At 39.4% G+C, this 24,136-nt stretch overlaps 1 protein-coding gene across 2 annotated transcripts in view; it reads right to left on the bottom strand.

Annotated features, from left to right (window-relative positions):
* Positions 1–219: 219 nt before the first annotated feature.
* Positions 220–24,136, bottom strand: part of LOC118196116 (tubulin polymerization-promoting protein homolog) — a 208,287-nt gene continuing 184,370 nt past the window's right edge. For both annotated transcript variants that reach the window (XM_085822901.1, XM_035367520.2), the window contains 2 exons: positions 14,011–14,143; positions 220–477 (listed from right to left, as the gene is read on the bottom strand). In XM_085822901.1, the coding sequence (XP_085679027.1) occupies positions 274–477; positions 14,011–14,143 (337 nt within the window). In that variant the 3' untranslated portion in view covers positions 220–273. The remainder of the gene's footprint in view (positions 478–14,010; positions 14,144–24,136) is intronic.

The following is a 24,136-nucleotide window of genomic DNA, read 5'->3' as shown; positions in this document are numbered from 1 at the left end:
AAGAGAAAACACTTTTCTAACTAAAAATAAGGAATGAAAGATTATCCCGTTTTCTATCCATCTTATTCTCTAAATTTTCTTTTTTGATTAAAATAACCGAGAGACAGACTGATGTTCCTAAAATGTTAGTGTTTTTGTGACTGATATGCGATTTTTTGTTATTATGTGTATTCTATTTGAGTAGGTATTGGAAAAAATTCTAATTACAAAGCGAAAGGAAATAAATTATTAAATTTATTCTTATAATTGTCTCACGCATTTATTTTTCGCATCTTATTCTTGATCTTGTTTGTCTTCTGGGCTTCTTTTAGGTTTGAATCCTTGAACGTAGCCATCGTCTTCTGCGGTGTCGTACCTACCGGACAGTCCCTTCCCTTTACCCTCGGCATCGAAGCGCTCTTTGTGGGTTCCGGTATACAGTGAGGGATCCGTCAGGCGACGCATACTCTCCGCTGCCACACTTCCTCGGATGGGCTTCTGGGAGAAGGAATAAAAAGAATGTGGTAAAATAAAATCAAACAATACTAATGTAGATTGATAAACAGTGTTACGAATTTTGTGCTTAGACATTTGGCGACATTTTGGTCTGGGTCCTGTATCACCGTAATATGTATTGAAATTGAATAAACATAATTGGCCACTATGTTAGCTGTGACCGCAATTACACCCTCGTATTGCTTTCCAGTAACTTCGAGAAGTAGTAAGTACTAGAAATATCTCTCGGTTGAAAACTAGTTAAGGCCGAAGAAAAAGTAACTGCTCTCAGTTGCTTAGTTATTGTTGTTGCGAGTCGTTTAGTTCCGCTTGAAGTGAGACATTCGAGTTAGCTTTCTCTTCAGATGCGCTTTGCATTGCATTGTGTTTAACGTTTTTAGTAGTTTCAAGAGTAACTACTGATTGTACTGTGTGATATTGAGACACCTGTACGAGTATTTCTGTGGAAAATTCCAGAGTTCCGAAATATTTCTTTTAATAAAATTAATTTTATTATCCTATTATCAGACTTGCGCATTCAATCTATTACGAACTCTTACACACGCAACAATAATATTGTTACGTTATTTTCTGATACCAGTTCGTATGAGGTTCCTAGATTTGGAGTGAATAACGACGACACTTGATGAAGTATCGAAACACACTTTATTTAGCCAATATTAATCAGGACAGCTCCAAAGTCACGTTTTACACAGTCGTCGAAGAACTACAATAAACACGCTGGAACAATCAGCGACACAGCTTTCAGGTTATCAGGCTATAGCGGTGGAGACTGCTTCACTGCAAAGCACCAGAGTACAGCTAACGACTCGGCTCGATCGTTCTCGGAACTTCACGTACGCACGAGACTCTCCACGCTACAACTCGCCCTGCACTCGACGACACACAGAGCACAGCTACCAACTCTTCGGTTCAGTCGTTCCCGGAGCTCAACACGCTCTCTCGACGATGCACAAACCGCGATACACTAAGAGACTCTTTCGATGCACTCGACGACCCAATCGGCACTCGTTGTCAACTCGATCGACTCCGCATGGACTCAGTCGAGTGAGTGAGTGAGTGAGAAATTATGGCGAAAAAACCAAAGATGATTATAGCGCGCCAAACACGAGATGGGATGATTACAATTCATGAATTAAAATTCAATACATAAACATATAGACAAATGTACCAAATCCAGAGGATGAAGTCATATAAAAACAAATTAAAAGCACATATTAAAATTCAAGACACAGTCTTCAAAACAAATTACATTTGGTAATAAAAGCCAGTCTCTTTTAAATAATAAAATAAATTACAATTGACCTCTCTTCCGATTAAACGGTCGAGAGGTAAGTCACAGCTATTAAAATATTTCTGACGAAGACTGTTAAAACAGGGACACTCAATTAAAATATGACGAACAGACAGGTGACAGGTGACGGAGGACGGGGACGCCTGGTGTTTAACGGAGGTAAACAGGCATATGTCCCACGCCCCCCCTATATAGATACAAGAACTCACTGGGGTCCCACAAGGGCGCACCGGGAGTTACTGAGCCTTCATGAAAAAGTTTACATGGCCATACAAGGGCTATTCCAGTTTGACATTGGTTCTGTACAGATTCTTATGTTAATGGTTGACCTGGGTGTTCATAGGCCATAATGCATACATGAAGCATAACATTACATACATGATATGACATGACATTAAACTTATACATAATACTTGCATGAATTAGTACATACATACTTACACTTCACATGACATTAGACTACACATACATAATGCATGACATTAATCTACACTTATTAGAGTTATAACCTGACTGTATACTACGTTAAGCTAATGGTATTGCGAACTTGCTAAGTTACTTTATAACTGGATTACTTATAGTTTACATTATTGCTATTACTTCTTAAATGACATTATGATATATAACAAGATAGGCACACATACTTTGCCTTATAATCATATATGCGTTACTTAAAATAATACACATGGGGCACGCGCTAATGACTACATTACCAATTACGTTATGTTAAAAGTACACATAGTATGACGTATTACACTCATTGATTAAATTACTTACATTACACTATTACTTACATTACTTATATTACACAGTTACTTATTTACATATTTACAATTTTAGACATAACACCTGCTAAGTTACAATAGAGACATAGAATTATTGCGCTGTGTATGCTATTATTCCTATGCTGGTTGGCAGACATCCTGCCCTAGAGCGCTCAGCTGCTGTATAATTTTACATATATTTCTTATCGCAGGTGCGTGTTTGATGATGAACCTCTTGTAAGGTACTATATCCGTAGTGGGATATGGTAGGTGATGGCTCGTCGTGAGGCTACAGTTGAACATGTAGTGGTCGGGGAAGCCAATTTCCCCACACACACACGCTTCTGTCATGGAAATAGCACGCTTATAAAAGAAGGTGGGAAAAGGGCCATGCCCCGTGATATAGTTTACTAAAGGGGGTATGGCCTGTAAGCGTTCTTTATCTACTACAGGGTAGAACTCGAAAGTCCTTCTGCCGGTATCTCCATTCTCCCATTCGTGTTGCCATTGTTTATTCCCTATGTCTCTTAGTTTTCTTTTTAAAAACGACGGCGGGATTAGTGCTGAGACAGCCTGTGCATTATTGTTGATTGCTGCCTCATTGGCCAGTTGATCTGCCATCTCATTGCCTGCGATCCCAGAGTGGCCTCTTACCCATTTTAGCTTGATGTTAGATTGCTGGTTGCTATGCAATGTCTGTTGGATTTGCAGGATTATGGGAGATGTGTGATGATGATTCTTTAATGCCTGCAGCACTGACATGCTGTCTGTGCAGATTTCTGTTCGTGCAAGTTGTATGTCATGTGCGTACTGTATTGCCGCTTCAATTGCTATGGCCTCCGCCTGGAAGATACTATTGTGAGCTGCAAGATGACCTTTCCATTGACTGTGAAGTGTACCATGCTCATAATAAGCATAAGCACAACCCACTCCGTTATCATGTTTGGAGCCATCTGTGTAGAATTGCGAGGCGACTGGTACATCCTCTATTCGCGGCGTAGATCTCTTTGCTATTTTGACGTGTATGCCCGAGTTTTTATGTGCTGGGTGCACGTGCTGTGTGCTGCCTGGTGTTTCGTACTGCAGCGTGCTGAAGACTGTGGTGTCGAGTGCAGCATTCTCCTTTAATCTTATTACCCGCTCATATATTGCTTCTAACTTGGCCCTGATGTGAAGGGGTGTGAGCCCGGTAAGCACAAGTGCTGCATTTGTCGCGGTTGTTCTATATGCCTTGCTAATGTTGAGAGCAAAAGGTCTTTGAATTGCTGACAGGGCTTTTATTTTACGGCTGCTCATTGGTAGTGCCCAAATAGCTGAGGCATAGAGTACAATCCTTTCTGCAACCGTCAAGTAGAGCAGTTTTTGAATGTAAGGGTTCTGCCCCCAGTTTTGTCCCCGAAACTGCCTGGCTTTCTTTGCAATGTTAGCTGTTCTGACTTTGACTTCTTGTAGATGTGGTAGCCAGGTCAAGCCTTGGTCCCACGTGACTCCAAGGTATTTCAACGTTTTGGTGATTTTCAAGTTTCTGCCCATTAGCTTAATACAAGGTCGTCTCGTGGGGTTTGTACCTGGACGCGGTATGACCATGGCCGTAGATTTCTGGGCTGAGATAACGAGTTTCAGCTTTTGGCACGTGTCATAGAATTTGGAGCAAGTGGCGGAGCCGTTCCTCTCCAGTTCGTCTCGCGTACGGCCAGTAACGAGTAGTGCCGCATCATCGGCATACGCCACTACTTTGGTGTGGTCAGGCCAATTGAGTTGCAGTAGCGCATTGAACGTAATTATCCAAAGCAGGGGCCCCGCGCAAGAGCCTTGTGGGCAACCCCTCTCCTGCTTCTTTGTATAGACACCACTATTGTTTGCGATTATGAGACTTCTTGAGTCCAGATAATCGTTGAAGATGTTATATAGATTCCTGGGGCACTTTGCCTCCCTGAGGGCCTGCTTGATTGCAGGCCACCAGAGGGTGTCAAAGGCACTCTGCAGATCTAGTGATATAAATGCCGTGTGCCGGTTATTGGCTCTATTATCGTTAATGTGGCTTCTGATCTTATCTAGAGCGTGTACTGTAGAGAGGCCAGTTCTGAACCCATATTGGTTATTGCTAAGGAATTTGGTACAGTGAAGGTGGTACTTTAGCCTATCCACCAGAAGTTTCTCGTAAACCTTCCCCAGCGCAGACAATAAACATATCGGTCTGTAGGAGCTGGGGTCTTCTGGTGATTTATTCTTTTTAAGAAAGAATACGACTTGGCCCTTTTTGAAGGCCGATGGAAATATCTGCTGTCTTAGCAATTTATTAAAGAAGGCCTTGAAGTATGTTGGGCAGGCAGTGTATGCGACTCTGATGATTGCATAGTCCATTCCGTCAGGGCCTGGCGCTTTCTTGAGCGGAAGATATTTGAAGACTTGCTTAATCTCCTCCGTTTCGAAAGGGATATCATCCGGGGTATCTGGGACGTCTTGACAGTCTCTTGTTAGTCTTTGTTGTGCCGTGTCATCCCCTGGGTTATCTTCCCTGAAGGCTGCATTCAGATATGTGGTAGCAGTATCTTCTGCTATGTTGCCGGTGGAGGTTGGATTTGTGGTCTTGGCGTACAGATGATCCGGCTTGAAGACTTTGGAGGTTGCTAGTTTGTGCAGTATTCCATATGGATTTGAGTTCTCCGTACAGAACTTCCGCCAGCTGGCGATCTTCGCCTTTAGGAGGTTAATCTTGTACGCTGCTCTTTCCTTTCTGAATGCTGCGAGGATTGTAATCTTTGCTTCCTCGTCTGTCGTAGAGCGTAGACGGCGTCTTAACGCTCTGCACTTCTGCCGTTGTTTGCGCAGCTCTTTCGTCCACCACGCAATACCCTGTAGTCGTTTTGCAGTCCTGGTGGGCAGGTATTGATCACATATGCATCGAATGGTGTCTAGAAGTTGTTCTGTATGGTCATTAAGGTCATTTTGATTATTGCATAAATCCAACGCTTGCTCCTTTTGTTGAAGCGCCTGCGAAAAGGCCCTTGTGAGTGCCTGTATTCTATTCTTTGGTAACTTAAATCTCCTGAGTATGCTAATGCTCGTATCACCTTCTATATTGAAGTAAATATATCGGTGGTCCGAACAACTTTCGTCTTCGGCCACCTGCCAGTCATGGACATTGTTGGCGATGTCCTGGGTAGTGATAGTGATATCCGGCCAGCCCTGATGGTAGGTATTATCAAAGGTTGGCTGTGCATGAGGTGCATTGATAATTTGAAGGCCGTTAGAATTCAGGAAATCTTCTAGCAGTTGCCCTTTAGGGGTGGTGGTGGGATATCCCCATATTGTACTACGGGCATTGAAATCACCACCGAGTAAGTGCGGGATCGATGGGTACTTAAAGCTAATGTCCTCAATGCTTGAAATAGTCTCTTGAATGTCATCTGGAGGGGGGCTGTAAATTGAAGAGATAATTAACTGCATCCTCGCAAAACTTAATAGCATTGCTGCGTGGTCTCCCTGTTGCTTTATAATGAGAGGCGACCAGGCTGTGTTGCAGCAAACTATTGCAGTTCTTGGTGCAGGTTCATTTGCTGCGGCTTTGCACTGGTAAATCTTCCAGGCAATTGGTAGGCATGCCACCTCTCCAGTTCTGCAGTACGGCTCCTGTATTAAGAGTATATCTGGCTTATGGGTTACTGCGTGCTGTGCAAGATGCGCCGTTGCGGCTTCTGCCTTCTGCAGGTTTATTTGAATACATTTTATAGAGTCTCCTGGGGTACGCGATGCTGTCAGTTGTTGATCAGGCGGTTGCGGCTCAGTCATATTTTGTGCCTCTTCTGATTGTAGCGACGTACCTGCCGTACGACGGGCAGTTGACATCGTAGGCAGGGTGGTTACAAGAGATGCTTCTGCCGGTCCTGTAGTTGTAGTCCGCGCAGTTAATGCAAGCAGGTCGTTGTGCACGGCAGTTTCGCCCTTCGTGGTCGTCTGTACAGAACGCGCAGTAGTTTCTATTTTTGCAGTTTTTCTGGACGTGGCCAAATTCCTGACACTTATAACACCGCTTGGTGTTAAAAAAACTCCGAGATTCTATAGACTCGCCAGCCAATGTAAAGTCTTGGGGTCTGCAGGAGGCGTTTGAAGATAGATGGTTGACACTCAATGACCCACTTGACAGTGTTCCATCTGTCCCGGAGTTTGTAGAGGATTCTGGCTGTCGCTTTGGTGGCATTGAATTCTGATGCTAAAGTACGTTCCAATTCTGTCTCCTGTATATCAACTGAGACTCCGTGTATGGCAATTCTTGGTAGGCGTGTGGCCGGAACTTTTATGTCCACTAACTCTTGGCCTTTATCACTTGTCAGTGAGCTTTGCAGCTTATTTAGATCGTTCTCTGAGTGGCAGTCAACTGCCAGTCCTCCTTTTTGTATGTTTCTTATAGCCGCGACCTCTACTCCTAGCTTTGGCAGTGGGAACACCTCGCTGAGTTTAGTTTTGAGTTCCTGGCTCGTAGAGCAGGTGGCCTCCTTCGGATATATTAGTAGCGTGTGACTTGGCGCTGCCACTTGGTGTTGACTTTTTATCTTCGCTGTAACTGCCGCGTAGGTTTTCTGCTGCTGTACGTGCCGTTGCTGCGACTCCTCGTGTATGCTGTTGTCCTGTTGCACTGTGCTCGGACTGCTGTCGTGTGCGAGATCACAACACAGCACTGTTGAAGTGTTTGTACTTGCTTCGGTTGTTGGTGGCTTGACTATAGGGGTTGGACCCTCAAGTGCTAACTTTCGCAGAGCTTCTAACGCCTGTAGTAAGTCCTCTCTAAGATTGGTGGGCAGACAGTACTTACCACCTCTATACGTAAGTACTCCGCTTTTGATATGTTCGTGAACTGTATCCACTTTACTCTCGTAGGTAAGGTCAGAGGTCAGTAACACTGTTAAATTTGTGCAGCTGGGAGTTACGTCCCCGTCAATTGGTAGTACAGCTTGACGTGGCATGATGCATTTAATTGGCCTGTAATCACTAACGTTGTCTCTCAGGTAGTCTCTGTTGCCACTTAAAGACACTGAGTACGTGATAATATAGTACTTAACACTGAAATACACTATACACGGAACACACAAAAACACTGGTTTATTCAATTGCACTTATCACTACTGCACTGGATTATGTTACTGATGCACAGCACTAATACGCTTAGCATTAATATGCACTATACATGGGAACACACAGAATATGCTGTTTCACATATGAAGCACAATGCACGGTAGCACGCACCTGTAGAAATATTAAGGCACTATGCACAAAACACAAAAATGGTGGTTCACGGAAACCACTATGCACAGTAGCACTTTAGATGTTAGAAATTCACTTCACTATCGCTTAAAAGGCCTTTAACATAATTGCACAATTCACTTCAAAACTCAATCACTATGTGCACTTCACAAAGGCAAATTTGCACATTTCGCGACTAATTTTAACTTTCACAATAACGCTTATGCGCTTGTTGCACTTATCACTTGCACTGGTAGCACTCACTATATCACTTATGCACTATTTGCATTTAACATAATTTGTACAATTCACTTAAAGGCTTATTCACTATGCGCAATTCACAAAGGCAGATTGCACACTTCGCGATTAACTTCCACTTCACTATATCATGTAAGCACTTGTTGCACTTCACTGACTGCACTTCATTTGTGCATTATTTGCTCGTACACTTATTGCACTTCTCTTATTAGCACCTCAATAACACAATACAGACTTAAAATACAAATAATTGTGCTGAACCCTGAATAATGGATATACACTGAGTAGTTGAACCAAACAAGAGCACATTAACACTGAGAAGTATCACTATGAAAGATTATTGCAAATACAGAGTAAGTATACAAGGGAATCCACAAAAATTAAAACATAATGTAAGCATACTATACATTCAATAAAATATAAGCATTCAATAACAACAGAACCTGTGTTCAATAAGAATCGCATCTGTAATTAATCTAATTAATTTACAAATTCAGTTACTGCAATTGAGATGCTCATACCGATTAGAGTTGAAAGTTATCAAATGCTGAAAGACACTTATATGAAAACACACAAGGTATTTTTAAATGTCTGTATATGCAATTAACCTAATTAAAAATACCAAAACACAAGTAGTTGCAACTTATAAGATCAGCTAGACAAATTAGGGAGAAAAATCAGATGAAAAACACATATGAAGGCACATTATGTAATCAATCTCCGAAATCAATTAATCAGTAGCTGCATTCAACAATTCATTGTCTGTAATTAGCCAACAGTTATTGACAGTTATTGCTGCTTTACTACTCGTGCCAGTTAGGATAAATAAGATAATCTTATGCTGAAACACACGTTATTCATGCGCAGTATACAGTGGTCAGTTGGACCAATGAATTGTCTTATAATTAATTACATTTAAAGCCTGCCCATGTAACAACCAAATTACTAAGCAACGTGACAGGACATACATCACGAATACATGAATCAACTTAGAATGTGCTGCATACAAATTCAAATAATCTAGTGACTTCTAACCTGATAATTAAGCCGAATTATGAAAGTTAATTAAAGAGCTTACCTTCTTGCTCGGCTCTGTTCTTCTGTACTCAGCATTGGTAAAACATTTGCACAGAGATTACGGAAACACAAGAGCTTGAACACTGCACACGCACTTCACAATTGCAAAATTAAGACACTACGCTACTTAGTCATTAGCATGAACCGTAGCACTGGGATCGATGTTGACACTTGCACTAAGTTGGAAATGGAAAATAAATATGCTAGAAATTTAGAACTCTTTAACTACCAGTCCGATCAGTTCCAAATTTAGATAAATCCGATCAGTCCAATTAGATCCGGGGATAGCACTCTGGAAAAAAAACCCCACTCTCGTTAAGTATCCTTTTCTTGTCGCCCTTCGAATCTGACGAACAGACAGACAAACATTACAATATGAACAAACAGGTTTATTCTCAGCTTTTAGAAGGTAGTTATGTGTCACTCTAGTGTGACCAATTCTGAGGCGAGTCAAAAGAACTTCCTCCTTACGATTTCTAGTTAATTCCCAATGCTCAATTCTAGGCTTTACATGTCTTAACTTGTTTTGAAGCTGAACATCCCAAAGTTGCTGCCATTTTTTTCGGATCTTCTCTTTGACTACACAACAGATGTCTCCAAAAGGGATGAGGCGACTGGACAGATCAACAGCACATTTCGCTGTGATATCTGCCAGCTCATTCCCTTTTATTCCCACATGGCCGGGAACCCAGCAATACAGGATATCATATCCACGACTCGTTAAGTTTATATGTAACTTCAGAATATCCACTATGACTGGATTTTGAGTATGGGAAAAAGCTTCTAATGATTTAAGCGCACTACAAGAGTCTGTATAAACTATAAACTCTTTGTGGCAGAGCCTTGAGATGTACAAAAGACTATAATATATCGCAGTTAGTTCCGATGTTAAGACAGAGAAAGCATGGTTCAAGCGTCTGCCCTCCATGTGATCTTCAATTACAAATGCCATTCCGACATGATCTTTTGACTTTGAACCATCTGTATAGACTGGAATATAACTGCTATATTTGTGCCTGTGCTCAGCGAAGAGTTGTCTGTAAATGATCTCGTTAGTGCTTGCCTTCGCATGATGCTTAAAAACATTAAGAAGCTGCATCCGTACATTTTCCAAAGGTGGGATTTCAAAATTCTGTACTGCTTGGGGGTGCATATCAGCGAGGGAAAGTTCCTCAATGACAGGGCGAACTCTTAAAGGAAATGTAGGAACACAAGATGGACGTGTTTCAAATAACGCGTTACACACATCATCAAGTAAGCACAGCTTATTGGGATGTTCAGGTTGGGATAGTATATTAAAATATTGCAAAAGGGACAATTGTTCACGCCTCAGATAAAGTGATGGTTCATTACAGTCAACATACAGGCTCTGGACAGGAGAAGTCCTGAAAGCTCCTGAACAAATCCTCAAACCTTGATGGTGAACAGGATCCAGTTTTAACAAAACAGATGACCGAGCGGATCCATAAACAACTGAGCCATAGTCCAGTCTAGAGCGGATAAGCGCTCTGTAAATGCGAAGCATGGAGCTGGACTCAGTCGAGACTAACTATCTCGCACTCACTCTCCGCGTACCAGCAGGGCTTTTTATATAGCTTTCGGCTTGTGTTCGAGAACATTCTGCGCTAAACCGGTAAGAATTCGTTCCAGAGTTCTCCATCCGTCTATGGCATATCGCCAATTTTGTCCCCAAATGCGCGATTTTTCGCCAAATGTGACAACCTTTTCTTCCCTTGCCAATTATGGCAACCCTAAACCTGCTTTGCGGGGTAGCTATCTTACCGCGCCTGGACATTTCGTAACAATATCATTTTATGCAGACATAATGAAAGGGGTATTGCAGTCCTTTGCTTTGAATATTGCATGTGAAATCAAGACTCGAGACTAAGTTAGTCTCGAGTAAGACACAAGAGAAAAAAATAACGCCATTTTTAAAAAGCATCCAATTGCTTGAAGGCAACTGGATGCTTTTGCCAAACACTTCTTATCCACAATTTCATGCCGTTTTCGTCCATCCACCGTTTCTCGTGAACATGAATGAAAACACCATTTGAGAAATTACATTTTGAATCCGTCTTTCTTTTAAAAATAACCACGAGTTTAATTTTTGTTCCTTCCGCTAAGGAGGAAAGCACTACGGTGAGGTGCCATTTATGCCATTGCTAACGTTGGAAATAATAATTGAAATAGGCAGCTCATAAATCTCGTCGTCTCAAAATATCTTAAAAGTAACGTCAAAGCAGTTCGCAGAATACAAATCATAAAATTAGATCATAATAATAAGGCTTATTACAGCCTACTGATTGCATTATTGAAATCTTAAAGTTCATAATTTTAAATATAGGACAATAACATCTTACCTGTTTTTCAAAAAAAAAAAAAAAATTATGCCCCTGAATAAACATGTCAGAAGAACAAAAAATGAACCAAAAATTTGGAAACTTTTTTACAAATTAAAGCAGAGAAACGTGAGCATTGATTAGTTGACTGCTTCCATGGCAAACACATTTTTTTCTCTTTGCCTTTTCTAATATAAGATCATAAAACTTTTCATGCCATTATGTGCCGTTTTATGTTGTTATATGTAGGGCGTCCCAACCGAAGCTCCGTATTTAATACGCACCCAAAAGATACTTTATTTATTTTTTTAAAGAAAATATTTTTACATATTCACAACAGGTAAATGTTCCGATTTCAGAATGTCGAGTTTGATTTAACCTGGCAACACTGGCAGTTTGTCACTGTCCATTCATTTCGCAGGTTCGCTGCAGATTAATCCAGTGGTCTCAAACTGGGAACACCCCCGAAGCAATTTTACATGCTCCGTGAATGCATTTCTATTATCTATTTGCTGCAAATACGGCGCTTATAGCTTTGGACCCATATGAGATATGGCCTGAGCTTATGTGCGTGACTGCTATTGAATTCACGGTATGAGTATCACGTGACCGGTACTAGCCAGTACGATTAGATCCACAGTGGTAGGCGTGGTGAGTTCAATTATTTACACTTTGTACAAATAACACTAAAAGTCTTTGCCTGTCCAGACACAAATACAAATTCACAAACACGAAATAAATCTTGTTTAAATACTTGGATGAATACTAGGATTAAATGCTTGATTAAATACTTGAATAAAATGAGATAATTTGGATAAAAACTATATACATATTTACAGCTACCACTTTACATTGTGGTGAATTGATCTAGGTCGTTTCGTGACGTTTTCCACAGTGGGACCATCGTTCGTAAGTTCTCTCAAAGTACTGACTGGCGAATTCTCCATTTTCTCAAAAAAGTTGTGAGCATCCATTAGGATCTGCTCCGGTATTGGTTTAATTTTTAAATCTTCATAAATGATCACATTTCTAACATACCAAGACGCATTAACAATCGCTCTTAGTATTTTATTTTGCAGGAGGTTAATTTTCCTTCGTTCAGTCTATAACGCCGTGGCCCAGGCCGAGGCTGCATAAAGCAAAATTGGTTTAATAAGTGCTAAATACAGAGTACGTTTAATTTTTAAGGCTGAGTTTAGACATGTAAGCTCTATTTGCTTTGTCTTTCAACGTCGGTACAATCAATAAATTTAGTTCGTCAGCCGGCAGATGGGGGCGCTTCAGTATTGAAGTCTTTTGGGTTTTTTTTTATTGATTGGCAGTGGTATAGTTAGGGGGCAATGGAGGACATCTGTTCTTCGACGTAGCATCCATAAAATTTTCTTTCCCTTCCCCGCTGCATTTTAGTAAGCAGAAGAGGGCGCGAAATCTTCAGTTGTTTCCTCATGTTGACAATGCTTCTGTTCTTCTCATAGAATACAAGAAATGGTGGTTCTTACATTCTATATATATAAGATCTTCCAGATCCTGCAGGAATTTAAACTGTTTTTTGCATAAATAAATGGTAATTGCCTCTTCACTTTCTACCATTTCGGCTAATGTAATATTACAGAGAAGAATTTTGCTTCCGAAAAACAAAGAAACCTGTAATGAAATGTTCAAAGGCTACTTAGAAAAGAGATATGAAAGATTTTGTACAATTGTTGTGGGCGTAATGGAACAGGCAAGGTATTATCTTCAGTGAACTGACGCAGAATAATCGAATCCTTTTGGTGCTATCAGCTCCAACATGTTCATGCGGAACTTCCCGGAACAGGACCAAACAAACAATATCGCGTCATCATCCACAACAACAGTGCCAGACCCCATGTGGTAGAAATACCGAAACTCACTATTCATCAGCTTAAGGATTCTGCACCAGGTGTGGCTATAATATTTTCCGGATGTGATTCCTGAAAGTTATTTATCAGCTTAAGTATAAGATTCTGCGCCAGATGTGGCTATAATATTCTCCTGATGTGATTCCTTAAAGTTATTTACCAGCAAGCATAAGATTCTTCATCCGATGTGACTATAATATACTCCGGATGTGGTTCCCTAAAGTTATTTATTAGCTTAAGTAAAACATTCGCACCAGATGTGACTGTAATATTTTCCTGATGGGATTCCTTAACGTTATTTATCAGTTTAAATATGAGATTCGTCACCAAATGTGGCTATAATGTTCTCCGGATATGTTTCCTTAAAGTTATTTATCAGCTTATATATAAAATTCTTCCCCATGTATGGCTGCAGCATATACAATGCTATCAGCTTGAAGTTACCATCTTCTAAGATCATTGTCGATGGTACTCCATGGTAAGTCCTCTGAAATGATGATCAGCTGCAAAACGTTTTTGAATGGCTCTGAATGATCCCAAAACTGCCAGAACAATGGTTAGTTTAATACTGATAGCAATAAATGTACTTTGGTACTAAGAAAAAAGGCCATAAATTCATGCGTCGACCCAGTACATATCTTTAATTAAATGAAGTTTCTTACCGTGGTGCCACTGACGTCTGGAGGACCAGCAGCACGTAGTCTTGCTTCTAATTCCTCCACCGGCATGCCCTTTTGATCCGCTAAGACGCTTAGGAATTCTTGAAATTCCTCACGATCAAGTTTCTTTTTATTGCTAAAAGAATCAGAATTGAAAAAAAAAGTATTCAGAGTTTGGATTTTGACGTCAGAAATGTCTACGGCATCATGCGCAAATAAACTGTTACTTTCTGGCACGTTTAATATTTCCCATATTTTAATAAGCAGAAGTTTTATTTTAAAAGCTTAATTTCAAATAGATGTCGAGTTACAGTAGGGCCCATATCACACATGCATTTGTTCCATACGAACAACTTTTTCGGACAATTTTTCTGCCTGGTTTATTATTAAAAGAAAGACGCACGATTTTTTTCCTCCCTTTCGAAAAAAATTGCAAGTTGTTCGCTTTCAGCCAATCAGCTATCAGCTTCGAATGCTATCAGCTTGTTTGTAATGGAGAACCAGTTTCCTCTTTACATGCTAACCCCAAAGTGATCTGGGTGATTGGCTGTTGTGACAAAGTAGAAAAATTGTTCCAAACAGTTGTTCTTCTGAAACAAGCGGATGTGTGACAGCAGCCGTTCTAAATTAAATTCTCTAAATTGAATTCTAGTTATTCAGAATACTTATTCTGAATAACTAGAATTCAGTTTAGAGTCAAACAACAAAAATCAGCGTTATATTTGCAATTTTTCACAGGACTAGTTTCGATGATTTTAGCGAACCATCATCCTCAGCTGCCAAAGCGCAGACGTAGAGGAATTTCTGAAATTTTCACGCCCTCTTTCCTCCAAAAGGAAATAATTGCTCTTTGCTTCTGCCATAATATCAAAGTGCCACGAAAATGCGTCTATATCACTCAAAAAACTCAGTCGGTCTAAACTATATCAAACAGGATAACTTCATAAACATATCAAGACTTGTCTCTGGTCTAGGAATTGAACTAGAGCTCAATTCCTAGAACTTCGGAAACTGCCCACTCAATGCACACAATGTATGCATGTGATCAAAGTTGGACTTATGAAGCAATCTTTTCAAATACAGGACTTATGAAGCAATCTTTTCAAATACAATACTCTCGATTATTCGGATTAATGCCAGGAAAGTAGTTCACGGATAATTGAAAAACGCGGATAATTAAAACTTATTCGTGTGTTTTTGCTACTGTATGTATTTATTTCTTAAAAAAAAAAAAAAAAAAAAAAAAAAACGCATTTCTGTTTTTCTTTTTCAGAGCATTTAAATATTTGTAGAATTTCACTGCGTATTTTTCAAAGTACTATTTTATCACTGCATTCAAATCCCTTTGGGTCGATAAAGTCCAACAGACTCAATGGGAAACAATAGTCCAATGATCGATGGGTCCAATAATCGAGCTAATCCATGGAAAACAATGTCTAATAGACTATACATATGCAAGAGAAATCACTGAATCTTTTCGTCTTAATCATTTTCACTTGTATTTTCAGTATCACTTTCTGACACTTCTTTTCTTGTGACACTTGAAACGATATCCACATCGTTCGAGCACTGAAAGCCCGTCTCTTTCGAATGTCATCGATATATTTCTCGATGTTTTCCCGACCGATATTTACGTACAAATATGTACGAAACAACAACAACAAAAAAAAAAAAAAAAAAAAAAAAAAAACCTGTGATCAATAGAAACGATGCCTTTGTCTATACTCTCATGGGTAAAAAAACTGCACGACAAAATCATTGAAACCAAACAGAAAAAGGGCAATTCAGTGATTTTTAGAGCATGCTCGACTTGCGTGCGTGTGTTTTTGCCTGCTATTGCGCCTAGCGTTGAATGCGTGTGCATGGCCACCGCCATGTACGGATAATCAGCAGCCGGATAATAGAAAGTACACTGTACATATATATGCTTTTTCAAGAGGATGTATATCCCAATGATTGTCACACTGAACTGCATCTAATATAGTATCAAATAAGCGCCGCGCATTCTATAACATAGTGTCTCCACTACAGTTACTGCCTGCACATCATATCTGTATACATAATATATAATTCATCTATATCTATCAATATTGTATCTGCATTACCTGTATAATCTCATAGCTTCGCATAGAAATATATAGCTTGGTAACATCACACAACACAGCATGCATGGTGCTGCGTACTATAATTGTGTGTATATAATAGTATAGTGTTTTAATCTGTTACTATAATTGTGTGTATATAATAGTATAGTGTTTTAATCTGTTACTATAATTGTGTGTATATAATAGTATAGTGCTTTAATCTGTTAGTATAATTGTGCTTATATAATTGTGCACAATTGTGTTGTATACGGTAGCATGGTGTTTTATTCTGTGTTTTAATACTTTAGTATAATTGTGTTTGCATAATTGTACACCATAACTGTGTTGTACATAGTAGTATAATGTCTTATTTCGTTTGTACAATTGTGCGCGGTATATTTTCTAATATCTAATACTTTACAAGTACAGTGTATCTGTTTTTACATTGTGCATCAATTCTGTAAGCATTGTGTATATAAAAAGCGCTGCATATCTATTCAAATTATATAAGTATTGTGTACCTGATATAATGTATTCTACAGCGTAAAGTTTCATTTGTAATTACTACAATCTGATAACAAATTTAATATTCTACAGTGTGGCTGCATGCTTTATGTATGTTTATGGGCGCATTTTACATGTAATTTATATGTGTCTTTAGTTTAAGTGTATAATATATATTAGCTCAATTATGTTTCATTATAAGTATATGTTTTACTTGTATAAGTGTGTGCAAACTAGTATCTAATTTCTATTATTCTGTAATGTGCTTACACGTTCTATATGTTTTATATGTGTTATATATGTGCTTTTATATGTGTTTTACAAGTGCTTTGTATGAGTCTTTTATATGTGTAAAGTGTATGTGTTTGTATATGCTGTAATTAGTGTGTAACAAACCAAGGTGTAACAAATCATTCGCCTATCGTTCAAAACTAATGTATTCTTAAGACGCCTCTGTATGGCCATGTGCAATTACGTAAAATTCTTCAATAAACTCCTGAGGTGGTCTCATCAGGCTCCTTGGAGGTGCTGTCACTCGATAGGGGAAGGCGCGGGACATATGCCTGTTTACCTCTGTTAAACATCAGGCGTCCCCGTCCTCCGTCACCTGTCACCACCTGTCACACTGAACTTATAATGAGTGAGTGAGTGAGTGAGAGATTATGGCGCAAAACCAAAGTTGATTATAGTGCGCCAAACGCGAGATGGGGTGACTACAATTGATGAAATTAAAATACAATAAATAAAAACAAGTAGACAAATGTATCAAATCCAGAGGATGAAGTCATATAAAAACAAGTTAAAACCACATTCAAGACACAATTTTCAAAACAAATTACATTAGGTGATAAAAGCCAATCTCTTTTAAATAATAAAATAAATTACAATTGACCTCTCTTCCGATTAAACGGTCGAGAGGTAAGTCACAGCTATTAAAATATTTCTGGCGAAGACTATCAAAACATGGACACTCAATTAAAATATGACGAACAGATAAACAAACATTACAATTAAAACAAACAGGTTTGGAAATTTCCGGTTATGTTTTTACCACCAATCCTCGAATTCCATATCACAGATTATGTTCTTACTGCATTAATATAATATTAACAAGACATAGTGCACAATAAAAATTAAGCTTTATTTAGGAACTTCGCGCACACTGCCCGACAGCCTGCCTGTTTCGCTCTGCTCGCTACTCGTAAGAAATTTCTCCTCTAGGGTTGCCACACTTATCGGAGGGCGCAAGGCGCGCTCCTTATCGCCATCACCACAGAGTTTCCCCCCAGTTCCTTTAATGACTATTCAAAGGAACGACATATGTTATGAAATTATCTTAGAGGATCCGTACTGTCGGGTATTTTTTACATGATTACAAAATTAGAATATAAAATTAGAAAAGATCAAAATGCAATTCAATATATAACAAGGTATTGACACATATAATAAACATGAAATAACAAGAAATATGTTAAGATATGAATTTTAAAAGAAATGTTTTAAATTGTTACGTAAGAAGCAAGTTTCTTAGGGAAGTGAACATGTCTTCCCGATCTGGTGACAGTTTGTGTCTTAGAGAGTTCGTTTGCAGATTTATTCTGCTGAACTGTCTTTAAGTCTTTATTTGTTTTCAGTTCAGGCAAATTAGAGTCCGAAAGCAAATAGGCTGGTTTCACACGGTCTATAGACACAGTAGATTTCAGACCGTTAATATCAATTGTGAAAGTTTTGTCCGTTCTAGAAAGAACTTTATGCGGACCTGTATATGGTTGGCACAGAGGTGGCTTTACTCGATCGACACGTAAGTATACATGCGTACACGACTTTAAGGTAGCACTTACGTAACATTTTTCTTGGCAATGTGCAGATGTTGCTATTGGATTCAACTGTTGCATTCTATGCCGAAGATTCGTGATAAATTGTGTGTCATACGGAGATATCTTAGATGACGTTATCATATCACTAGGCAGCTTGAGAGTTGTGCCGTACACCAGTTCAGCACAAGATGACTGTAGATCTTCCTTTACGGCTGTCCGAATACCAAGCATAACAACTGGTAGTGTTTCAGTCCAGTTATTGGTCTCGTGAGCCTTGAGAGAAGATTTTAAATGTCGATGAAATCGTTCAACAATGCCGTTTGACATTGGATGATAGGCTGTTGTTGTGATTCTGTTCGTACCCAAAATGCGCGTGAATTCTGCAAAAAGTGCGGATCTCATTTGAGAACCTTGGTCTGTTGTTATGATCGATGGGCAGCCAAAACGAGATATCCAACAGTTGAAGATGGCTCTGCAAATGGTTTCCGTTTTCATATCCGGGATGGGAATGGCTTCAGGCCATCTGGAGAATCTATCTATGAGAGTTAAAAAGTATACATTGCCTTCTGATGGAGGTAACGGTCCGACGATATCCATATGGATTTCTGAAAAACGTGCATCAGGAAGAGAGAATGTGCCCAGTGGTGCTTTAGTATGCCTAGTAATTTTCGATTTTTGGCAAGATTCACAGGATTTCACCCAATTTTTGATATGACGTTTCATGTCGGGCCATACATAACGAGAACAAATAAGCTTCGTAGTAGCTGCAATTCCTGGATGTGACAGATTGTGCAGATGATTAAAGATGAGTCTGCGAAAGGAATTTGGAACAAATGGACGAGGAATGTCCATTGATATGTCACAAAGGATATTACCATCAGAATATTGGCACGGTTTAAATTCCAGTTTCAAAGATGATGTGTTGTTTTTGAGAAGGTCTTGTACCTCCGGATCATGCTGTTGAGCTTGCGAAAATTTTTTAAAATCCAAAAATGGAGATTTTGTTATGGAATCAATTTCGATTCTTGAAAGAGCGTCAGCAACGACGTTTTTTGAACCTTGCACATGCCTAATATCAGTAGAGTACTGAGAAATAAAATCTAAATGGCGCAATTGTCGAGGTGAACATTTATGAGGGTTCTGTTTAAAAGCGTATATTAACGGTTTTTGATCCGTATAAATTATAAAATTTCTGCCCTCTAACATGTGTCGGAATTTCTTAATTGCAGAATAAATAGAAAATAATTCCCTATCGTACGCGGACCATTTCTGTTGACTTTTACTGAGTTTCATAGAGAAAAATGCTATAGGTTCCCATGTTTGTTGAGACAACTGCATAAGTGTGCCGCCGATTGCGACCTCTGAGGCATCTACCCAGATGCTTAGCTGGGCTCCGGGAATAGGGTGTCTCAAAAGGGTAGCCTGAGCAATGGCATTTTTGGCAGCAATAAAGGCTTGTTCAGCATTCTCGTTCCAATTTAATTGTGGGGATGAATCCTGAACACGAGAACGAGATTTCTTTTTATTAATATAGCCTTCTAACAATTTTATTAAAGGAGAAAGAATATGTGCTGCTTTAGGTATGAAACATCTGTAAAAGTTAAACATGCCTAAAAATCGGCGAAGCTGAGTGAGAGTGGTAGGTTGAGGAAAATCTAAAATACATTTGACTTTGTCAGGAAGAGGTTCAATTCCGTTTTCACTAAGGTGAAAACCTAAGAAATCAATAGATGTTTGACCAAAGGTGCATTTTGAAACATTTATGCAAAGTCCATATTCCTGAAGTTTGGAAAATAAAGCTTTCAAATGCCTGCAATGTTCCTCAGAATCTTTAGAGGCTATGAGCAAGTCATCGACAAAAGCGTAAACGCCTTCTAAATCCCGCGTGACTTCATCTATAAAACGTTGAAAAGTCGCAGATGCATTGCATAAGCCGAATTGCATACGGATACTTTCGAATAAACCGAATGGTGTGCATATGGCGGTTTTGTGGATGTCGGCTGGGTTAATTGGTATTTGATGGTATGCCTTAATCAGGTCGACATGACTAAAAATTTTAGTACCGTGCAATGCAGCAGTAAAATCGGCTAAACATGGAATAGGGTATTTGTCTTTTATTGTTTGAGCGTTCAATGCTCGATAATCTCCTACAGGTCTCCATTCCAGACTTCCCTTTTTTGGAACCATGTGAAGTGGGGATGCATAATTGCTGCTCGAAGGTCTCAAATGCCCCAATTGCATCATAGTTTGAAATTCTTGTTTTGCTACTTTTAAGCGATCTGGAGCTAACCGACGAGGTTTTGCAACCACAGGTGGACCTTTAGTTATGATATAATGAACGGTGTTATGTTTAACAGGTTGGTTAGGATCTGGTAATCTAGTAACTGAAGGAAATTCTTTTAAAATTTTGTGATATGGTGTATCACTAAATACAGTTTTTACTGAATAAATGCTTGCATTTTTCACGCAACCGACGGTTTTAAAATGCGTTTTTAAATCTTTGAGACATTTGTTTCTGAGATCAGGCACCAATTCAAAGAAATGGAGAAAATCTGCTCCAAGAATGGGTGTACTAACATTTGCCATAAGAAAAGTCCATGTAAACTGTCGTCTTAATTTGAAATCCAAAGAAAGTGTTTTTTGACCATAAACATGAATAGTAGAAGAATTAGCAGCGAAAAGTGTTTGTTGGGACGAATTCCGTTTTTGAGAATTATTTGCTGGAAGTAAGGACACGTCAGAGCCGGTATCGACCAAGAATGAAAGGTTTGTTTTACGGTCACGAACGAACAGGCGACGTGAAACTTGAGGCAAAGAATAAGTCGCCTCTATTCTTTGCTGGTTTCGTTTCCCTGCCATGAACAAGGTTTTGTACATTTGTCATCTCTACACTTTTTCCCAAAACGTCTATGATACCAGCAAACAGAATAATCTCTCCTTTTGGAATTGCTTCTTTCCTTATTGCGATCTCCGCGATTTGGCGAGCGACCACGAGAAAGAGAAATGCGATCAATACGTTTGTTTAATTTTTCTATTTGTTTAAATAATTTATCCTCAAGAGACTGATCGACTGTGCGAGAAACGGCACAAGTCACTGGGGTTGGATTTACTTCTAAATTTCTGTCGGCAATTTCTGCAGCTTTATCTACAGTTAAATTGGAAACCGCTGCCAAAATAGACTGAATAGTCGAAGGCAAACGTTGAAGGAATAATTCTAACATTAAGTTATCAGGAACATTTAAAGATTCTGCTCGACGTTTCATATTTCTAAGCAAATCGGAAGGTTTTCGAGAACCTAATTCTTCTCCAGATAATAATTGGCGAATTTCTTGCTGAAAAGATTCTCCTGAACGATTTATTAACTCAGTTTTAAGCTTTGCATATGGATCAAAAGGGTCTGGTTTCATAAGTAAATCCCGTACTATTGATGCAATATCTGGAGGAAGATGAGCAACTACATAATTATATTTAGTAATGGATTCTGTGATAGGTTTGGGGGTGGCAAGAGCAAAGGTACTTTCACACATAATAAACCATAAAGATGGGTCTGATCGGTTATAAACCGGAATTTGGACGGCATAAACATCAGACATTGTGCAAGGCTTTTAAGCCAAAATAAAAGGAAAAATTTAACTAAAGAAAATTAAATTAAATGATAAGTAGAAAACAGAATTATAAAATGATCTATAATTACTACTCATCTGTGATCCGGAGGACGAAAACCGATGTAATCCATTACTTCTGGTTTGGAGATCTTGAGTGATGGCTTGTAGTCAAAACCGAAAGTGCTTGAGAACTGTTCATACGATTTAACACAGTCCGGGTTACCATTATGGTGTTTTCCTGTTTTTTTTTTTTTTTTTTTTTTTTTTTTTGTACAATAAAAATTATGCTTTATTTAGGAACTTCGCGCACACTGCCCGACAGCCTGCCTGTTTCGCTCTGCTCGCTACTCGTAAGAAATTTCTTCTCTAGGGTTGCCACACTTATCGGAGGGCGCAAGGCGCGCTCCTTATCGCCATCACCACACAGGCTCATTTTCAGCTTTGAGAAGATAGTTATGTGTGACTCTAGTGTGACCAATTCTGAGTCGAGTCAAAAGAACGTCCTCTTAACGGTTTCCAGCAGAATCCCAATGCTCAATTCTAGGCTTGACGTTTCTCAACTTGTTGTGATGCTGAACATCCCAAATTTGCTGCCATTTTTTCCGTATCTTCCCCTTGATGACACAGCAGATGTCTCTAAAAGGGATAAGGCGAGTAGACGGTTCAACAGCATGTTTGGCTGCGATGTCTGCAAGCTCATTTCCCTTTATTCCAGCATGTCCAGGAACCCAGCAGTACAGGACCTCATATCCTCGAATCGTTAAATTTCTATGAATTTTGAGAACATCCACTACCACAGGGTTCTGAGTGTTGGGAAATGCTTCCAAGGATTTAAGAGCACTATACGAGTCTGTATAAATTAGGAACTTTTTGTGGCAGAGCTTTGAGATGTAAAAAAGACCATAATATATTGCAGTTAGTTCAGATGTTAGGACTGAGAAAGCATGGCACAGGCATCTGCTCTCAATGTAATCTTCAAATACAAAAGCCATCCCGACATGATCATTTGACTTTGATCCATCTGTGTATATCGGATAATAACTGCAATATCTGTGCCTGTGCTCAGCGAAAAGTTGTTTGTAAACGATCTCGTTAGTGCTCGCCTTTACGTGATGTTTGAAAACATCAAGAAGCTGGATCCGTGAATTTTCCCAAGGTGGAATTTCAAAATTCTGTACTGCTTGGGGGTGCATATCAGAGAGTGAGAGTTCCTCAATGACAGGCCGAACTCTTAAAGGGAAAGTAGGAACACAGGATGGACGTGTTTCAAATAATGTGTTACACTCATTATCACGTAAGCACAGCTTTTTGGGATGTTCAGGTTGAGATAGAATATTAAAATATTGCAAAAGGGACAATTCCTCACGCCTCAGATAAAGTGATGGTTCGTTAGAGTCAACATATAGGCTCTGCACAGGAGAAGTCCTGAAAGCTCCTGAACAAATCCGCAGACCTTGATGGTGAACAGGATCCAGTTTTAACAAAACAGATGACCGAGCGGATCCATAAACAACTGAGCCATAGTCCAGTCTAGAGCGGATAAGCGCTCTGTAAATGCGAAGCATGGAGCAACGCTCTGCACCCCAGTAGGTGTTCGCCAAAACTTTTAAAATATTTAGTGTTTTTAGACACTTCCTTCTCAGGTTTAAAACATGAGGAAGGAAAGTCAATTTTCGGTCGAACGTCACTCCTAAAAATTTTACTTCCGGCGTAACTGGAATAATTGTACCATTCAGATATAACTCAGGTTCAGGATGGAGACCACGCTTCCTACAAAAGTGCACGCACACAGTTTTCTGTTTCGAAAAAGTAAATCCCTGTTTGTCGGATATTTCTTGAATCTTATTCAGAGCCATCTGCATTTGCCTCTCTACATATCTCATGTCTGCCCCTCGACAGCTAATCTGCAGATCATCAACATACAGAGATCCCAAGATGGTATGAGGAAGTTCTTTCAGTACAGAGTTTATTTTTAAAATGAACAGCGTTACACTTAGCACACAGCCTTGAGGCACACCCTCTTCCTGTTGAAAAACATCCGAAAAAACAGAGCCAATCCTTACTTGAAAAGTTCTACTGTTCAAGAAATTCTGAATGAAAATTGGTAGGTTGCCGCGCA

Source organism: Stegodyphus dumicola, chromosome 8 (genome assembly GCF_044657685.1).
Source record: "Stegodyphus dumicola isolate Sdum_Otavi_A_Nest chromosome 8, ASM4465768v1".
Lineage (NCBI taxonomy): Eukaryota > Metazoa > Arthropoda > Arachnida > Araneae > Eresidae > Stegodyphus > Stegodyphus dumicola.
The sequence above is the reverse complement of the archived record's forward strand: the minus strand, read 5'-3'. Positions and strand labels throughout refer to the sequence as shown.